Source organism: Rhincodon typus, chromosome 3 (genome assembly GCF_021869965.1).
Source record: "Rhincodon typus isolate 14 chromosome 3, sRhiTyp1.1, whole genome shotgun sequence".
NCBI classification, from domain to species: Eukaryota; Metazoa; Chordata; class Chondrichthyes; order Orectolobiformes; family Rhincodontidae; genus Rhincodon; species Rhincodon typus.
In genome coordinates this window covers 102,876,496-102,895,209 of record NC_063334.1, presented here as the reverse complement: position 1 = coordinate 102,895,209, position 18,714 = coordinate 102,876,496, and the positions used below count along the sequence as shown (strand labels likewise).

General features: G+C 41.2%; 2 protein-coding genes across 3 annotated transcripts in view; both read left to right on the top strand.

Annotated features, from left to right (window-relative positions):
* The window catches only part of LOC109920222 (microtubule-associated serine/threonine-protein kinase 4-like), a 763,378-nt gene that overhangs the window by 110,279 nt on the left and 634,385 nt on the right, over nucleotides 1-18,714 (top strand). For both annotated transcript variants that reach the window (XM_048595288.1, XM_048595289.1), the window contains exons 14-17: nucleotides 2,992-3,124; nucleotides 6,424-6,589; nucleotides 13,133-13,234; nucleotides 18,006-18,128. In XM_048595288.1, the coding sequence (XP_048451245.1) occupies nucleotides 2,992-3,124; nucleotides 6,424-6,589; nucleotides 13,133-13,234; nucleotides 18,006-18,128 (524 nt within the window). The remainder of the gene's footprint in view (nucleotides 1-2,991; nucleotides 3,125-6,423; nucleotides 6,590-13,132; nucleotides 13,235-18,005; nucleotides 18,129-18,714) is intronic.
* Nucleotides 1-18,714, top strand: part of LOC125482815 (microtubule-associated serine/threonine-protein kinase 4-like) — a 399,885-nt gene that overhangs the window by 275,779 nt on the left and 105,392 nt on the right. The gene's annotated exons all lie outside the window — the stretch shown is intronic.

The following is an 18,714-nucleotide window of genomic DNA, read 5'->3' as shown; positions in this document are numbered from 1 at the left end:
TGAATTCTGGTTGGTGTCTCGTACTTCCATTTCAGTGAATTCTAACCTAGTTGTAAAACCAAATTCTTCTGCTTTTATCTTGCCTCTCTCAATTTATTTCTTGGTCAGGTCACCTTATTGTGTCTCCGTGTTTCACTATTCTCATAATGTAAGAATTAGGAGCAGGAGTCGGCAGTTCAGCCCCTCACGTCTGCATCACCACTCAGTATGCTGCTGGCTGATCCCATGTCATGGACCGTCCCACAGCCTGATGTCTTCTGTCAATGTTTTTCTCAAGAATTTCCTCCATGAAATTAACCGTTCTTTTTTTCCCCACTCCCTTTATTTGCAGTGATCTGTCTTCTTTGCAAGTGCCACAATTTACTTCCTCCATTTTGCATCCAGATGTTATCAAAGTCTTCTGACAAAGTATACAACAATGTTGTATTGCAGCTTAGCCCAGTATTAACTCTCTGACAACAACTTACTTCCTTCTAGCCTAGTATCTTGATACCAAACACAAAGCTGCCACTTTCTGAACTGCAGCCACTGTCAGCTTTTCTGGATATTTCTTCCCTCCCCTATGCTGCCTCTCACTGTACAGACACCTATACATGCACAGTCTATTTCTGCCTTTGGCCATTTTTTTTTAGCTTCAGCTTTTTCTATTACCTGGTGCATATTCCACACTGCCCCCTTGAAATAACTCTTGCAGAGGCTGGTAACCCGTCACCAAGTCACCCTTTATTTACACATGAACAGTCCTCAACTACAGCACCGCCTCATACAGAATCAGGCACCAGAGTGTCAATATCTTCTTTTTACAGTCATTACACGCTTTGTCCTGTGTCTAGCACACTACATCTATAGGTGATGTTACAAAGTTCTTGGTTGAAATCTGGAATTCTCTTCCCTCAAAAGTTCTTGAGGCTGACAGCCAATTGAACATTTCTGAATGAAGATTGATGGATTCTGATGGAGCAAGGATGGTTCAGGTAGAGAACCAAAGCAGGTAGATGAGGTTGACAGAGACCAACCGTGATCTAACTGAATGACAGAACAAAGGAGCAGCAATAGGTCAGTGTTACATTGAGCTTTCAGTTCAGCACAAGAGACAGTATCTGATTAATGGAGCAGCCACTGCCATCTCACATGGATGCAACAGATGTATAAATTGCAATATAAATCTGTAGTGCCAAGATGTTGTATCATATCTATATGACAGTTGTGCAATCTGATGAGTGACAGTATGCTTTGCTGTAATGTAGTGGAAATGAACAATCTGTAAACGATGACTGGAATGGAAGAATGGATTCCAAAAGCAGGCACTTTAAAAAATATCTTCATTTATGTATAGTCGAGCAAGATCTAATTGTCAAGATTTATTGGAGAGTGCACCTGCTCAACTGTATTGGATAGTCATTTTCAGCCTGATGTTCTATTTGCAATACCACAACAAATGCTCAAGTGCAGTTCAGATAAGGTTCTCTAAGATGATCCCTGGTATAGAGGGATTGTCTTATGAGCAAAGACTAAACAGGACGATACTCTAGTCACTGGAGTTTCGAAGAATGAGAGGTGATCTCATTGAAACATAGCAAATTTTTAAAGGATAGGGTAATAGTTGAAAGGATGCTGTCCCTCCTGGGAGAGTCGAGGACCAGACGACACAACCTCAGAATAAAGGGGTGCCAACTGAAGACTGAGATGAGGTGGAATTTCTTCCCTGAGGATTGAGAGTCTTCATGCCATAGAGAGCTGTGAAGGCAGAGTCCTTGTGTATATTTAAAGCTGAGATAGATGCTTGATTAGTAGGAGAATGAAGGGTTATGGTGGAAAGAGCAGGAAAGTGGACGTGAGAAATGTCTTTTCAGCCATGACCCTATTGAATGGAAGAGCAAGCTCGAGGCACAAAACAGCCTATTCCTGTTCCTATTTCTTATGGAAGCAAAATTTCAGGAATTTGGAAGAAAATATGCAAAGATCACAAATCTCTGAGGGCCAGAGCATAAATACATAAGTTTATCCTGACAAAGATTGTGGGTGAAAGCAAAATGCTTGAATGCTAATCGGTGTAAGTGAACACTGTCACTTTATACAAGTTTATATCATTGGGGATCAGAGCATGTTGTAATTATGATATGTTTAGCCAGATGGAAGTTTTGATGTTAGAACTGAAATAAACCTGCAAGATTGCAGCAAAAAGTTCTCTGCCTGAGACAACCACAGTGTGGAAAATGTTTGATCAAGTGGTATCTGATGAGAAAACAAGAAGTTGGAATTTGTGGAAATGTATGTAAGAAGTTACTCTGTGCTAGAAATTCTGATTCTTAATGTAATCTTATAAAATTGTATTATCTCAGCTCCATTATGCATACTTTGTATAAGTGATTGCTTTAGCTAGCGGATCAAAAAGTGAAATTCTCATCATTTTACAGCTTGTTCATATATGTGAGAAGCTTTTCCAAGTTGCAGTAGAAACCCTGCCTTTCCAATAGCAAAAATTAATTCAGGCTAGAAATTGTTAGAAAAATTCAGCAGGTCGAGCAACTTCTGTGGAGAGAAATCACAGTTGGTGTTTGAGGTCCTTGAAGGATCAGTGGACTTGAAATGCTAACTCTGATTTCTCTCCACAGATACTGCTGGATCTGCTGAGCTTTTCCAGCAATTTCTGTTTTGTTTCTGATTTCCACATCTGCAGTTCTTTGTTTTATTTAGCGAAAATTAATTTATTTACCTCCAGTATTTTCAGCTACTGGTTTGTCTCAAATAGTCAACTTATTTTGTGGTATTGAGTTTTGCCCACTAACCCATCCCCGCCTAAAATATCTGGTGAGAATCTGTGCTGGGTTTTACAAAATTATTGTGGTAATATAATCGTTTTCAGTGGCTTCCTTCCTCTGGATTTGACCTAGCGATTGTTGAGAATTCCCTTGCAGTTATTTTTCAGTTAAAATTGTACTAAAATGTATTTTGGAGGAACTGAATTATACGTTTTCTTTTTCTTTGCAGTTTACTCGTAACATCGTTGGGGCACATCAAGCTGACAGATTTTGGATTGTCCAAAGTTGGACTGATGAACATGACAACTAACCTTTATGAAGGGCACATTGAGAAGGATGCCAGAGAATTCCTGGACAAGCAGGTGAGAGCCACATGGGGCTGTGTAAGGTAGCAGTCTTGCTGACTGGCATCTCTGTTGTCTCAGCTGCTCCGCACCATCGGGATTTGAAAGCTTGAAGCAAACTACAACATGTCACCTGTCTGAAAACATCAATTTGTTTTTTTTCTTGTTGAGCCTGTTACATAAACAAACCTCCACAGTTTAGAAACAGTCAAGATACTTACACTGTGGAAAGCTAAAAACAAATGAGGTATCAGACAAATATCAGATACAGTAATTTGCTGCAATTCATTGCCCTACTCATGCTTTTCAAATCTACATGTTAGAACTTGACCTTTCATGGTTCGATTCTATGCGTTTTGACAAGTGTTCTGTATATGACTGGTGTCTGATGACTATTGGCCACTGATTATTGATGGTCATCTTTAAGAAAGAAAGTCCATAATTTCTGTCAGGAATGTTTAATTCTGGTGTAAAAATGTCATCAAAATTGCAAAATAAGTGAACTTGTATCATTAATTAGCTTGTTCCTGTGCTCACTATTGCACATTATTGAAAGTATTTACTTGAGCATTGAAGGTGTGGATGAGAGATTCCTATTTTTCAAGTTCTTGAGGTGTTCAAACAGAAAATCTCTCTTGGAGCAAGTGACACCAACTAAGATGAAGACAGAATCAAACCTCAATCATTCTTGCAGTAACTGACAGAGACTTGAGTTCATAGTACGGTGGAATTGGAAAAATTGGAAACTAATCAGAAGGAGGGATCGAAAGGAAATATAAAAAAGTGGAACAACAACTTAAAGAGAGAAAAATTCAAGCAATTAAATACATCTATTGTAGCTACATGAATCCTGACTCTTTAGCTAATAGTAAGACTGAGGTAATTTTAAGAAAAAAAAACTGAATTTTATTTGCTGCTACTAACTGGGATGTGGGGATTAAAACGGGGTCCACATTCCTGCTACATTCCTCTTCTTTTCTCTTCCCCTTTTTCTCTGGGAATGTTCAGATTTAATTTAAGCAAATATGTCAACTCATTCTCATGCATCCATTTGTTATTTATGGTTCTGCTCTCAAATGGCAAGCAACAGTCAAGGAGTAAACCGAGACCCATCACTGAACAAATAGCAATCTATGCAAAGTAATTCCAAAATCCGTAACAGTTATTAGTTCTAGGATTGTGCCCCGTTTCCATTCAGCGCATTTCATTTAAGGATGAACATAGTTTAGTCCCTGATGTAGTTGCACTTCCATTTTACTGTCTTGCAGATACGCTGTTTAGTGAGTCATTTTAATATACATATAAAATAATATTTATATGTCTAGGTTCTAACAGGACAGGATATAGTCTGCCATTTCTTTTCCATGATTGCTGTTTTTAGTGTTGTTGGTTTAAATATTTTGTTTTTAATGTCACTGCTGGAGTGAGCAAATTCTATTATAAAGCAATAGAGGAAAGACTGTGTAGTTTTATTGTACAAATTCAGATTGTGAATATACAAATTTGATAATATTTATCTCTATTGCATATATGTTTGTGCACATTCATTTCCTTTGTTTCACCATTACAGTAGACTGTATTCCTTACTGTTCTAAGAAAAATGAACATTGCTCTATTGCAGTATTGCTTAATTTGACAAAAATGCTAACAAACTTAAAAAAATCTGCATCATAACATATAAATGAACTGAAAAATGTAGCTAATGATTCAAAGGCTGCTTTCAACCCTGCTTGCCCAATGGAAATTGGGCCAGTAGGCAGTTAAAATCCGGGCAGATATATAGACCCTGCAAATCCCACTGTATCTTTGTGACCTGCCAGTTGGCAACTTGGTTCTTCTTTAAAAAATGCAGACCATGGGCTTTTCTGCCAGGAAGCCTAGACGCAAATAAAGGTGAAGCCAGAAGATTCCCGTAACATCTTGTAAATTTAATTCCTTGCCCCCACGCAATCTGAACCGCCTGCTGTACTGTTGGAACCATTTAACTGGATCATTGGATGATGCCTCCTGTGACCTAGACACATACTCCTACCCAGTGGCCAGCGAGCACTGTCCAAATGGACTGAGCACCTTGACTCTACTGACAGGTTCAGCTGATCATACGCACTAAAGATATCAAACAAAAAATTGAATCTACTTTTAAATAAAATAAAAGTATCATGTGGTAAAACCACACACGAGATTGCATGCCATCCATAAACTGTCAAGTTAAGTGAACGTTTTCTTGGGTACACCTCCATTGTGTTCTGAAGAAGGGTCACTGTACCCGAAATGTTAACTCTGATTTCTCTCCTCCAATGCTGCCAGACCTGCTGATGTTCTCCAGCAATTTCTGTTTTTGTTTCAGATTTCTAGCACCTGCCGTTCTTTCGGGTTTTTTTAAAAACTCTTACAAATGTGTATATAAACAATGTAAGAAGCCCCAACAACAACAACAACAATAGCACAAACAAAGTTGCTGGAAAAGCTCAGCAGGTCTGGCAGCATCTGTGAAGGGAAAAACAGAGTTAGCGTTTCGGGTCCAGTGACCCTTCCTCAGAACTGATAGTGGCTGGGAAAACATCATTTTATATGCAGAAAATAGGGAGGTGTGTGGATTAGGGATTAAACGAAAAGATAGAGCCTTGAGAGAGAAGGACAGTTGGACAGTCAAAGGAGTTGATAACGATCAGGCTGGGAGGGTGAATAGTTGTTAATGGGAGCCCCATTAAGTAAGAAGCCCCAATCTTTGCTAATACCACCTTTCCCTATCTATGATCGTTTTTATCGTTAGACTCAGAGACATTTACAGCACAGCAGGTCATTCAGCTGATCGTGTCCACCTCAGTCAACAAAGATCTGACTAGTTTAATCCCATTTTCCAGTTCTAGGTCTATAGCCCAAGAAGCTATGGCAATGCAAGTGAATGTCTGGTTGTTGCTTAGATATTACACGAATTTCTGACTCGACCACCCTTTCCGACAGCGAGTGCTAGACTCCCACCACCCAATGAGTGAAAAACATTCACCTGAATTAGCCTTCCACCTCATTCTGTGCCTTAAATCTCCGTCCCCTGCTTATTGCTCCTTCTACTAATGGAAAAAGTTGTCTTCCTCTCCACCCTGTCTATGCCACTTATAATCTTATCCACCTCCATCAGATCCTCTCTTAACTTCATTAACCATTTAACCCGAGCCTACCCAATCTTTCCTCATAATTAAAACTGGGCTGCTTGGGCGGCAGCATCTTAGCACCTCTGTAGTGCAATCACATCCTTGCTATAATGTGGTGACCAGACGCAGTACACCAGTTGTGGTTTAATTGTTATTCTATTGCAGGTTTGTGGAACTCCAGAATACATAGCTCCTGAAGTAATTCTGCGGCAAGGATACGGCAAACCAGTGGACTGGTGGGCCATGGGGATAATTCTTTATGAATTTGTGGTTGGATGTGTCCCTTTCTTTGGAGACACGCCCGAGGAGCTGTTTGGACAAGTGATTAGTGGTAAGCATCAAGAAATAACTGAATTATCTGAATGAAACTTTGCCAAGAAGGGAGGAAAAACTAACATTGGATTTTTTTAACCCTGACAAGTGCTATTATCAATGTCAATTTCAGAGCCTTTAGCTAAACAGTTGATTTCTACGAACTCAGGCTTATTTCAGTTTGCAATTTTTTTTTTTGTTTTAAGAAATGATTTCTTTCATCCTTGCTGAAAAATGTGATGTACTGTGATAGAGCATCTGTATACCCAGCTGGCTCAACTGGAAACTGCTGTCGCATTTAGATTTGCTCCTGAAACGTTGCTTGCTTGACGTTCCAGATACTTGGAAAGAATCATTTTGGGCAAATGTTACGTAGGTTTCTGGGGGCAATTTGACCTCTTCCATCTTCATTGTTTCCAAATCAATTTCATGATGCAACACTTATTTTAAATATCACTTTTGAGGAAATGAGCTTGTTAAAATCATTTCATCTGCAAACTATAGGTATTAAGAGTATCTGAGGGCAAAAATAAGAACATTTTGATGTACTTAGCAAAAAGATAAAATGACAAGGGGTGACTCACCTGAAATGAAATTCTGATTCCCCTTCCACAGATGCTGCCACACATGCTGAGCATTTTCTGTCTTTATTTCAGATATCTAACTCTACATTGCTTTTGTGTTATCTGAGAATATTGCCTTTGTTTAGGGATTCTGAATTCACAGGCATCTGGTACTGAGCCAGACAATTGCAGTTGCTGTAATACTACAGCTGTCCAGAGAGACCCCAAGTCAATTCCGTTCCATCTTGTTTTGTCATGTGCTCCAGAGTGAAAGAGGCTGTGGGAATTGAGTGATTAATTAAGAGCATTGTGAATGGCTGTTGGAGTGCAATTGCTAATTTACATATTCATGTATCATTTCCATATGATGTAATTACATTTATGGAGCAGGCTGCTGGCTAAATGAACCCAGAATAAATTTATTTCAGCATTCTGTGGTGTCCCATGGCCTTGAGCAGTTGTTAATAGAATTGCAAATTATGCCTGCAATAATAAATTTAGTGATTACTAATCTTATTTTTTTGTTAGTGAAATCCAATTAAATTATAACCTCTGATTCATGGTTCATTTGTATTTATAAAATATAACTATGCCTTTGCTCAGTATCATTTATGATGGCACTGTAATTGGGTGCGTCTGCCAACTATTTGGTAATTAGTGTTAATATTTGTTTAAATGATTCATTGTGCAGAGCTCAGTATTGTTCAGCATCATGTCAACGGCTTGAGGTGCAAAGTTCTGAATAAATAATAATAGCAACTTCAGTCTTTGTGAAACAGCACCTGGCTTCCTTTCAACATTGCCATTTTGTGCACAACTGCAAAGTCCATTGGTTGGGCAAATTTGTTAATGTGATCATGAAAGTGAATGATCAGTATCCTTTCTTAGGGAGGAAGTGGTGTTGTGGTAATGTCACTAGTCTAGTAATCCAGAACCCTAGGCTGATGTTTTCAAGGCATAGGTCCAAATCTCACCAGGGCAGATGGTGAAATTGCAGCTCCGTGTCACTGTTGATTATTGTAAAAACTCATCAGATTCACTAATATCCTTTAAGAGAAAGAAATCTGCCATCCTTAACCGGATCTGGCCACACTCTGAAATGGCCCACCAAAACAGTTGTATCAAACTAATAGACCATAAACTATAGGAGCAGAATTAGGCCATTGGGCTCATTGGGTCTGTTCTGACATTCGATCATGGCTGATATGTTTCTCAACCCCATTCTCCTGCCATAAATCTTGATCCCATTACTATTCAATAATCTATCTATCTCTGTCTTGAATGCACGCAACGAATTGGTCTCCACAGCCTTCTGCTGCAATGAGTTCCACAGATTAACCACATCTCAGTTCTAAAGAGTCACCTCTTCACTCTGAGGCTGAGCCCCAGGTCGTAGTCTCTCCTAATGGTGGAAACATCTTCTCCATGTCCACTCATTGAATATTCTGTAAGTTTCAATGAGATCTCCCTCATCATTCCAAACTCCATCGAGTAAAGGCCCAGAGTCCTCATCCGCTCCTTATATGATGAGCCCTCAGCCCTGGGATCATTTTTGTGAACTCTCTCCGGATCGTCTCCAAAGCCAACACGTCCTGTCTTAGATACAGGACCCAAAAATGCCCACTGTATTCCAAATGCAATCTGACCAGAGCCTTATACAGCCTCAGTAGTACATCTCTGCTGTTTGTATTCTAGCCCCCTTGAAATGAATGCTAACATTTCATTTGCCTTCCTAACTGCCAAATGAACCTGTGTTAACCTTAAGAGAATCATGAACTAGGACTCTCAAGCACCTTTGTGCTTCAGTATAAATCTTTATAGAGCCTTCAGAAAGGAATGAATGCATATGAACCAAGACACCTGAAACGAGAATTGCAAACAGTTCCACTGACCCTGAAAAGCTGCTCTTCGCAACTCATGGAGGTTAATGCCAAAATTGGGAGAGCCATCCCACAGACTAGTCAAACGATAGCCTAAATATCGGTTGGCATGGACAAGTTGGACCAAAGGGTCTGTTTCTGTGCTGTACGACTCTGACCATGACTCTGAGTGGTCAGCTTCATGGAATCATACCTAACTGGACAATATTCCAGACATTATCCCTGGGTATGCCCTGGCCCATCAGTACTTGTGGCAGTGTAATATACAGTTAAAAAGGAGTTGCCCTTGACCTCTGAAAGTTTCAAGTCAAACATGGGCAAGGAAACCTTTTGCTGATCACTGCCGACTGCCCCACCCTCTCTGAATCTGTACTCCCCCATGTAGAACATCATTTGGAAGAAGCATTGAGGGTGTTAAGGAATCAGAGCATACTCCAGGTGAAGATCTTCATTGTCTATCACTAAGAGTGGCTTGGCGGCATGATGGCTGACAGAGCTAGCTGAGTGCTAAAAGATGTTGCAGACTCAGTCTCAGAGCTACAAGTGATGAGGAACCTACAGAGAGCACCATCTAGTTGACCTCATCCTCAACAATGTACCTATCACAGATGTGCCTATTGATGTCAAGAGGTGAGGTACAAGTGATAGTCCTTGACTTCAAGGCAGCATTCGACCAAGTGTGGCATCAAGGAGCCTTAGCAAAACTGAAGTCAGTGTTGTTTAGGGGTGTAATTATATTCTGGTTGGAGTTAGACCTGGCACAAGGAAGATGTTAGTGGTCGTTGGAGGACTGTCATCTCAGCTCCAGGGCATCTCTGCAGGAGTTCCTCAGAATAGGTCTTTTCTAATCAACCTTTTCGGGGCAGATAAGATCCAAACCCAGGCCACTTGGCCAATATGTAGGGACACTAGCACTGCACTATAGGAGCTTCTAGAAGTCTATTTCCCCTCCAAAACATTTTTAATCGACCTGTTCGGATGTGCTGTGATACATCTCTGGAACAGGAGGAATTGACCCTAGCTGACCTGGTACAGAGGGAAGATTACTTCCACAGCACCCCAAGAGTTTGTAAATGTAGTGCCTGAGGCCTAACAACATTGAGCTGCTTCATCAATAACCTTCCTTCACACACAAACTCAAAAGTGGGAATATTTGCTGATGATTGCACAATGTTCGGCACTATTCATGATACCTCACAAACCGAGGCAGTCCATGTTGTTATGCACCAAGACCTGGACAACAGCCAGGTTTGAGCTGACAAATTAAAAACCCCAAAAAAACTGGGGATGCTGTAAATCAGGAACAAAACCAAAGTTGCTGTTAAAGCCCAGCAGGTCTGGCAGCATCTGTGAAGGAAAAAACAGAGTTAATGTTTCAGGTCCGGTGACCCTTCCTCAGAACACCGGACCCGAAACGTTAACTCTGTTTTTTCCTTCACAGATGCTGCCAGACCTGCTGGGCTTTAACAGCAACTTTGGTTTTTGAGCTGACAAATGGCAAGTATCATTCACATCATACCATTTCCAACAAGAGAAGATTTAATCATTGCTCTTTGATGTTCAGCTTTGCCGTTGCTGAAACCACTCTCAACATCCTGGGATTACTATTGGCCAGAAACTGAACTGCACTAGCCATATAAATAAAAACAAACATGGAATACTGGGAAAACTCTGCAGGTCTAGCAGCATCTGTAGAGAGAGAAAAAGTTAATGTTACAAGTCTGGTGTGTGATCTTTCTTCAGAACTGAAAGGGGTTGAAAAATGTTTTTTAAATATACTTCTGACAGAGTCAGAGTAGTGTGGAGGGAACCAGTGTTACAGAGACCCAGGGCAAAAGACAAATTGGTTGTTAATGGTAGTGGAAGAGAAAAGGAGATGTAAAATGGGTGTGAATTGAGGTGTTGTGAAAGGGAGGGAATAGGTCCCCTCTGCAGACAGCAAAGTAAACAAGAAACAACAAAAAGAACACACTGTGGAGCTGGAGGAGCACAGCAGGAGCAGGAATGTTGAAGTTTTGGGTTGGGACCCTTCTTGAAGGCCTCTGATGCTGCCTGGCCTGCTGTACTCCTCCAGCTCCACACGGTGTTATCTCTGACTCCAGCATCGGCAGTTATTACTATCTCTAAGAAACAACAAAAGCTGTGTTAACAAGGTGTGGAGCTGGATGAACACAGCAGGCCAAGCAGCATCAGAGGAGCAGGAAAGCTGACGTTTTGAACCCTTCTTCAGAAATGTTGTGTGTTGTTTTGGGGGTTGGGAGAGGGTGAGTGGACACAGGAGAGAAAGAATGGAAGAGAAAAGGAGAGCAGACGACATGCTGTCAATTTCTGAAGTAGTGAATTCAACATTGGGTCCTCAAGGTTGCAAAGTGCCTAAGAGGAAAATGAAATGTTGTTCCTCAGGCTCACTTTGTGCTTCATTGGAATGTTTTAACAGGCCCAAGACTGAAATATTAGCATGAGAAAAAGGTGGTTTGTTGAAATGGCAAGTGATGGGCTTGCTTAAAAAATAAATTAGGACAATGAGGAGGGAACATGAATAAACACTGGTGGGTAACATTAAGGAAAATCCAAAGGCAAAGTATTTTAGATGTGGAAGAATAACCAGGGAGCGAGTGGAGCCCATTAGGGAGCAAAGTAACAATCTGTGTGTGGAGATGAAAGACACAGCTGAGGTTTTAAATGAGTTCTTTGCATCTGCATTCACAATAGTAAAACATTATGGAGGCAGCGAAATCAGAGTGGGGGGCTGAGATGCACCTGAACAGATTAGCATTGAGAGGGAGGAGATTTTAGCGGGTTTAGCAGGCTTGAAAGTGGATAAAATCCCTCGGCTCAGGTGAAATGTATCTCAGGCTGTTGTGGGAAAGCAGTTACAAATAGGTAATAAATGCTGACATAGCCAACAGCACCCGCATCCAATGAAAGAATAAAAACTAATTTAAAAAGTTGTATAAGTTTTGCTTTGTACTCTAGTTCTGAAGAATACAAATTAGAAGTGCAACATAAACTCTGTTCCCCTGTTCCCACCATGTGCTGTCGTGCTTTTCTTTCAGTCATAGAGATGTACAGCACGGAAATAGACGCTTTGGTCTAACTTGTCGATGCCGACCAGATATCCTAAATTAATCTAGTCCCATTTGCCAGCATTTGGCCCATATCCCTCTAAACCCATCCTATTCACATACCCACCCAGATATCTTTTAAATGTTGCAATTGTACCAGACTCCACCACTTCCTATGGCAGCTCATTCCATACACACACCACCCTCTGTGTGAAGGAGTTGCCCCATAGATCCCTTTTAAATCTTACCCCTCTCGTCTTCAACCTATGCCATCTAGTTTTGGACTCTCCCACTCTGGGGGGGAAAAGACCTTGTCTATTTACCCTATCCACACCCCTCGTGATTTTATAAACCTCTGTAAGGTGACCGACACTCCAGGAAAAATAGCCCCAGCCTAATTAACCTCTGCCTATTGCTCAAACCCCCCAACCTTGGCAATATCCTTGTAAATTTTTTCTGAGCCCTTTCAAGTCTCACAACATTCATCCTATGGCAGGGAGACCAGAATTGCATGCAGTGTTCCAAAAGTGGCCTAACCAATGTCCTGTACAACCGCAACATGACCTCCTAACTCCTATACACAGTAGTCACACCACCTTTTCTCTTAACAGTCTCTCTCAGACAGCATGAAATTTAAGAGAAAGCTCTGAAAGTGGTCATGATGAGTCTGATGTTTTGCCCGTATTGCAGAGTTCTTCTAAGAGTTTTGTATATATGGTTGGCACATTTGTGTGCTGAGGGAGCCATATTTAAGTTTGCACACTGCCTCAAGTTGTTGCTACCAACAGATCTCTGTATTTTGAGTTGGAATGATCTCCCAATGAGACAATAATGCTGACATCAGCCATTTTAAATTTTCAGGGCCGCAATATCTAAACAGACTAGCAACTAGGAAACCAATCCAATGAGTCCCCTGTGTGGGCTGAGCTGTTAAGGTTGATTGGCTTAATCTATGAGTTTATGGTGAAATTTAGATATACCTCCTAGTTTTGTGAAGATCATCCTTTAATTCCAATTTAGTTCTTTTTGTATTTTTTTTTCCTTTCTTTCCTAGATGAGATAAACTGGCCAGAAGGGGATGAAGCTCCTGCATCTGATGCTCAAGACCTCATCACTATGCTGCTCAGGCAGAACCCATTGGAGAGACTGGGAACAGGTACTGTAAAGCTGTTTGCATTATTAATATTCTGCAATTAGCACATTACTCTGAAAATTGCTGAATCTGAAAGTCTTTTAAAATGTAATAATCCTTCTATTGATATTCTGTTCTGGCTAATGGGTTGCTATCCTTTGTCATGTAAACTAAATATTAGCTTTCCAGCATAACAATTTTTTCGTTCCCACATTCTGACAATTGCTGTTGGCTAAACTATGGAATGTTTCTCAGCTGGTCAGATTAGGATGCTTGTTCCACTTGCACAAAATTAAAGTTAACCACTTTTCAGAGATTTTGCTGTCATTTAAACTCCAGTTCTAGATGACTATAGAAAGAAAATGTCAATCTATTCAGAGCTGATATTATCATTGAACAGTAAATGTACAATTGCAACCACCTTAACTGGTTAAAGGTTCTAAACCTGGGGGTCTAAAAATTAGGGCCAGACTGTCCAGGAGAAACGTTAGGAAGCACTTATAAACATGATTTTTTTCATTCAGTCATGGGATGAGGGCATTGCTGGTTAGGCTAGTGTTTGTTGCTCATCCCAGAGGGCATTTAAGAGTCAACCACATTGCTGTGGAGTCACATGTGGGCCAGACCAAGTAAGGATGGAAGTTTCTGTCTCTAAATGGCATTAGTGAACCAGATGGATTTTTCCAAATCGACAATGGATTCACAGTCATCATTATACTCTTAATTCCAGATTCTTTGTTATTAATTGATTTCAAATACCATTACCATGGTGGGATTTGAACCCCAGTCCCCAGCACATTACCTGGGTCTCTGAAACTTAATGGTAATACATTTGGAACTTGCTTCCAATAATGGCAGTTGATGCTGGATCTGTTGTTCATTTTAAGTCTTTGATACATAATTTTTTTTATTAAGCAAAGGCCTTAAGGGATACACGTGGCTGATATTTAGAAGTAGGTCCCAGTTAGTTCATGATCTCATTGAATAGCAGAACAGGCTATACATATGGGGCCGAATGGCCTACTCCTGTTCCTATGTTGAGATAGCTCTTTTTGCTGCGCTGTTGTGACACTGAAAATGTTTTAAATACTCCCTGGTAGGTTGGTCGTTTAGAGTTGCTACCCAATGTCATTTTGTTCATACTTTCAAACAGTGCTGCTCAGTTCATAAGAGCTTGTAACCATGTAATCTGGGATGTTAATCCTGATGCAGTAAATGCATTCATTTGTTTTGTTAGCCCATAAATTGAATTTTATGGCAAGTAGCGTAAGCTGTATTATTTTGATTAAAGCTTGAAGTGAGTGATTTATTAAATAAAATGCGAAATAAAGTCCCTGGCTACTGTTCCACACATTTTTCTAGAACCACACAGCCTTAGTTAATATACTAGTAAGTTCGGTACTGAGTAATGCAGCTTGTTGGTAGACAGATTTTCCATTCAGGTGAGTGTACTGTAAGTGCAAATAAGCAGTGTATGTCTGAATTTAGATCACTTTCACAATTGGATTGAGAAATGTTATCCAAGTCTTCATGCTGGAGGCATATTTGTGATTATCCAGTCGGGTCTGGAAGGTGTGCCTGAGGCCAATTGGACCTGGGCACAGGTGATAGTCATAAATCAATTGAGACCATTTGGATGAGAGATGGAATGGTTCAGGTGCTCTTGTGGTAGAACAGCAATGTCCCTACCTCTCAGTCAGGAGACCATGGTTGAAGTCTCGCCTGTTCCAGGGGATGTGTCAGAACATATCTGACCAGGTTGATTAGAACATATCTATGGGAATAGTTCTTGTGGTGCAGTGCTAGTGTCCCTACCACTGGACGAGGGGTTCAAGTCCCATCAGCTCCAGAGGTGTGTAATAGCATCTCTGAACAAGTTGATTAGGAAGACATCTGTAACTGTTTCAACAGTGTAACAAGGTCAAATGGGTGGACCTCATAGAGTGAGTTCCCTGATTGGGGCTGTTAATCTGGTCCAATCAGGGACATCCTGTTCACTCTGCAAGCTGGGTCTGAGAAAGCTCGATCAGTGTCATGGACACTCTACGTGTAAAGAATGGGGTGATGGGATACTTGCCTCTGTGGAATTATTTCAGTGGCGATAAGTGCCCAGAGTGCCAACAAGGACGAAAATTTTCACCAGCAGTTTCCCCCACATTTGTGGGAATGTGGGGTAAACCCTGGACTCAGTTACATGTCGACCTTGCAGGTCCTTTCTTCGGCTCAATGCTCCTGGTCATTGTGGATGCCCAGTCAAAGTGGACGTGCATAAGAGCTCATTTGCAAAACACAGGGACAACAATGGAAAAACTGTGTGTATCTTTTGCAATACATGGACAGATAACAGGCCATCGTTTACCAGTAGGGAATTTGAGTATTTCCTAAAGTTGAATGGTATTTGATTATATAAGGAGAGCTCTATACCATCCATCATCCAATGGTCTGGCAGAAAGAGCAGTCCAAACTTTGAAAGCAGGCTTAAACAAACAGCCTGCAGCTTTACTAGATAACAAACTGTCCCAGTTCCTATTTGATTATAGAACCATTCCTCATGCAACTACAGGGATAGCTCCAGCAGAGTTGCTAATGGGAACAAGACTTTGCATCAGGTTACATCTGATCATCCCAGCCCTGGGGAGGAGAGGAACGCCAATGTCAGACACGAGTCTGCTAAACGAGAGGGACAGTTTACTACAGGGGACAAAGTTTGCTGTAGGAACCGTGGGAATGGCCCTGCATGGGGTAAAAGGCATGTGGCTGGCACGAGGTCGGATCCGGTGATGTGTAAAGTTCGGGTAGATGTGACGGTCCTGAACAAGCACGTGGGCCATGTGAAAGCTGCAAGGCCACAAACAGTGCGGGAGCAAAACGTGCCCTGCTCCTCAATAGCGTTTCCGACTGTTCCAGAGCCTATGAGTTCTCCCTGTCCATTGAGCATTGAAGATACCTTGGAATCTGAGATGGACAAGGCAGATGTCACCACCTTGATGCCTTTGCCACCTGAAGAAAATGAATTTCCGAGAGGCTCCAGGCACAGGAGGTGGGCTATCGTACGTAACGCACTGGCGGTATCCAAGGTAGAGTTAGAGGAACCTGACCCAGTGCTAAAACACCACAGGAGGAGCTGAAACAAAAACAGCCAGCCTTTGACTTTAGACTCAGAGGGGCAGGGATGTAGTGATTGGTCTTTTCCTAAAGCTTCGATGCTTTTTCCATATTGGACTGTTCAAAGCTACACACTGTGTTCTGTGGCCTTGCTGCCTTGTTAAAAAGAAACATGGAAGTCTACACAAGGAGATTTTATATCAGAATAAGATATGATTAATACCCTGATTGTAAAAAGAAAAGCATACAGATACAGTAAATTTCCAAAACCATACTGTGTTCTACTAACCCTACTTATAGTTGTCCCTTTCTGGTGAACCGTGATTACCACTGCCCTGGTACCTCCATCAGGTCACTCAGTGTTTATTCAGTCATACACAAATACTTTGCTGGTCACCAACAATCTTAATGTGTCCAGTTGCAATGATGTCCCGACTTCTATTGAAAAATGGCTCATGAATGGAAAAACCTTTAGTGTTATGTCTGTTTCCTGCCCTGTCCACAGTGACAAGTCTGGCCCTCGCTCCCCGAGAGTTCCTAGCACCACCACTTTTGAGCACCTCATCTTGCTCCACTTTCTGCCTCTCAGTTGAAGTTCTAGTTGTCTTCAATCCCACACTGTGTGTGGGCAGAATGAGAAATACAATATCAAGGAGAGACAACATTAATGCTACAAATCAACATCACAAATGACATCCCTTGTGACTGTGACTATGGTACACTAACCTTCTTCTCCCTGCTCTGCCTCTCTGCATTGATACATTCAATTACACCATTGCCTCTAATATTCATTCATTGTTTAGCTCACTAAGAGTGCCCTCACTTGGTTCCACCCTTGCCCATTCAATCATAGCCAGAGCATCTTGATCAATGGCTTTTCTTCCATCTCAGTTAGCTCATCTATCCCTACACCAGCACAGCTAACCTGTTGCTGAAACTCTCATCTATACATTATCTCTATCAGATTTTACTATTCCACTGCTTTCTTAGCTGCTCGACCTCTGTATCCTCATGTTTTGCAAACATCAGCTTATCCAAATTTTTTTTGCCTATGTCATATTCCACTCCATGTGTCCCTTTGCCATTGCTCTAATCCAAATGGTTCCCCTTTCTCCTTACCTCAGATTTAAAATGCACATCCTCCCACTTAAACCCTTTTTGGCTTTGCTATTCCCTATCTCCTTAGGTCCCTGCAGTCCTGCCCTGACTCTGGCCTTTTGGACACATGCCCATCCCTCACCACAGCATTGACAGCTGGACCTACAGCCGTCTGGGTTCTCAGGTTAGCATTCCCTCAGGCAGCCCTTTACCTCCACACTTCAACTTCTCTTTTAAGATCATGCTTAAAACCTGCTCATTTGATTGAGCCTGTGGCAAATCTTCCTAGTTTGCCTCATTTCACTTCTCCCCTTTGATAGGATTATGACTTTATAAAACATCTTGAGATGGAACGTTTTTCTACATCAGACACACACTGTACAAATACATATTGTATTACAGCTTGGTGGCAATATCGATGGGATCGAATTGTACGTCAGTTGAATTTGGTCAGTTTCAAAGACACGTCAGTCGTTCTGATTGCGTTCTTAGTTTTTTCTCAGTTGCCTACTTTTATTTGAAATGCTTTTAAACATGAGACTTGTCCCTGGTTTTGACAGTTGCCTTTTCCTTTGCTCTCTTGCTCCACCAGGTGGTGCCTATGAGGTAAAACAGCACAATTTTTTCCGAGGCTTGGACTGGAATGGTTTATTGAGACAGAAAGCGGAATTTATTCCTCAGTTGGAGTCGGAGGATGACACCAGCTATTTTGACAGTAAGTGTTAAAAATGCTGAAGTCTCCTTTTGTGATAAGATCGCTGTGAGCCTCCTGGATAAAATGCCATAGATTAAAGGCATTACCTAATTTCCATACTTTCAGAGATTGCTGGGTTATTATCAAACTATGCAATGATTCAAAACTCTGACTGTCCCTCTACAAAGTGTTACACATATGGGCTATTTCATGTGAAACATTTCCACAATCTGCATTCAGTGATGCAATGTGTTCTGGAAAGTGCCTTTCAAAATCCAATGAGAGAAATGAAGCACGTTTTTAGCTCAACTTTGAACTGTGAGAAGGAATCAAACAGGTGCAAGATGAGACACCCTCCAAGTCGCCCATTAACCTCAGCAGGGAGAGGCTGAGAGAATTCACTTGTCGGAATTTGTCCTTATGCCCCATTGAGCTATCAGCTCTGGATGGGGAAAGAGGCTATTAGCTGGGACAGAATGTATGGTCCCTGACAATTTGATATATCATAATGGATGGGAGGAGCTTTGCAAGGGCCTTTTGAAACAAGAAAGTGGAGGTAAACAGGCAAGGCCTAAATTTTCATTGCAAGGTTTTTTTTTAAAAGGAA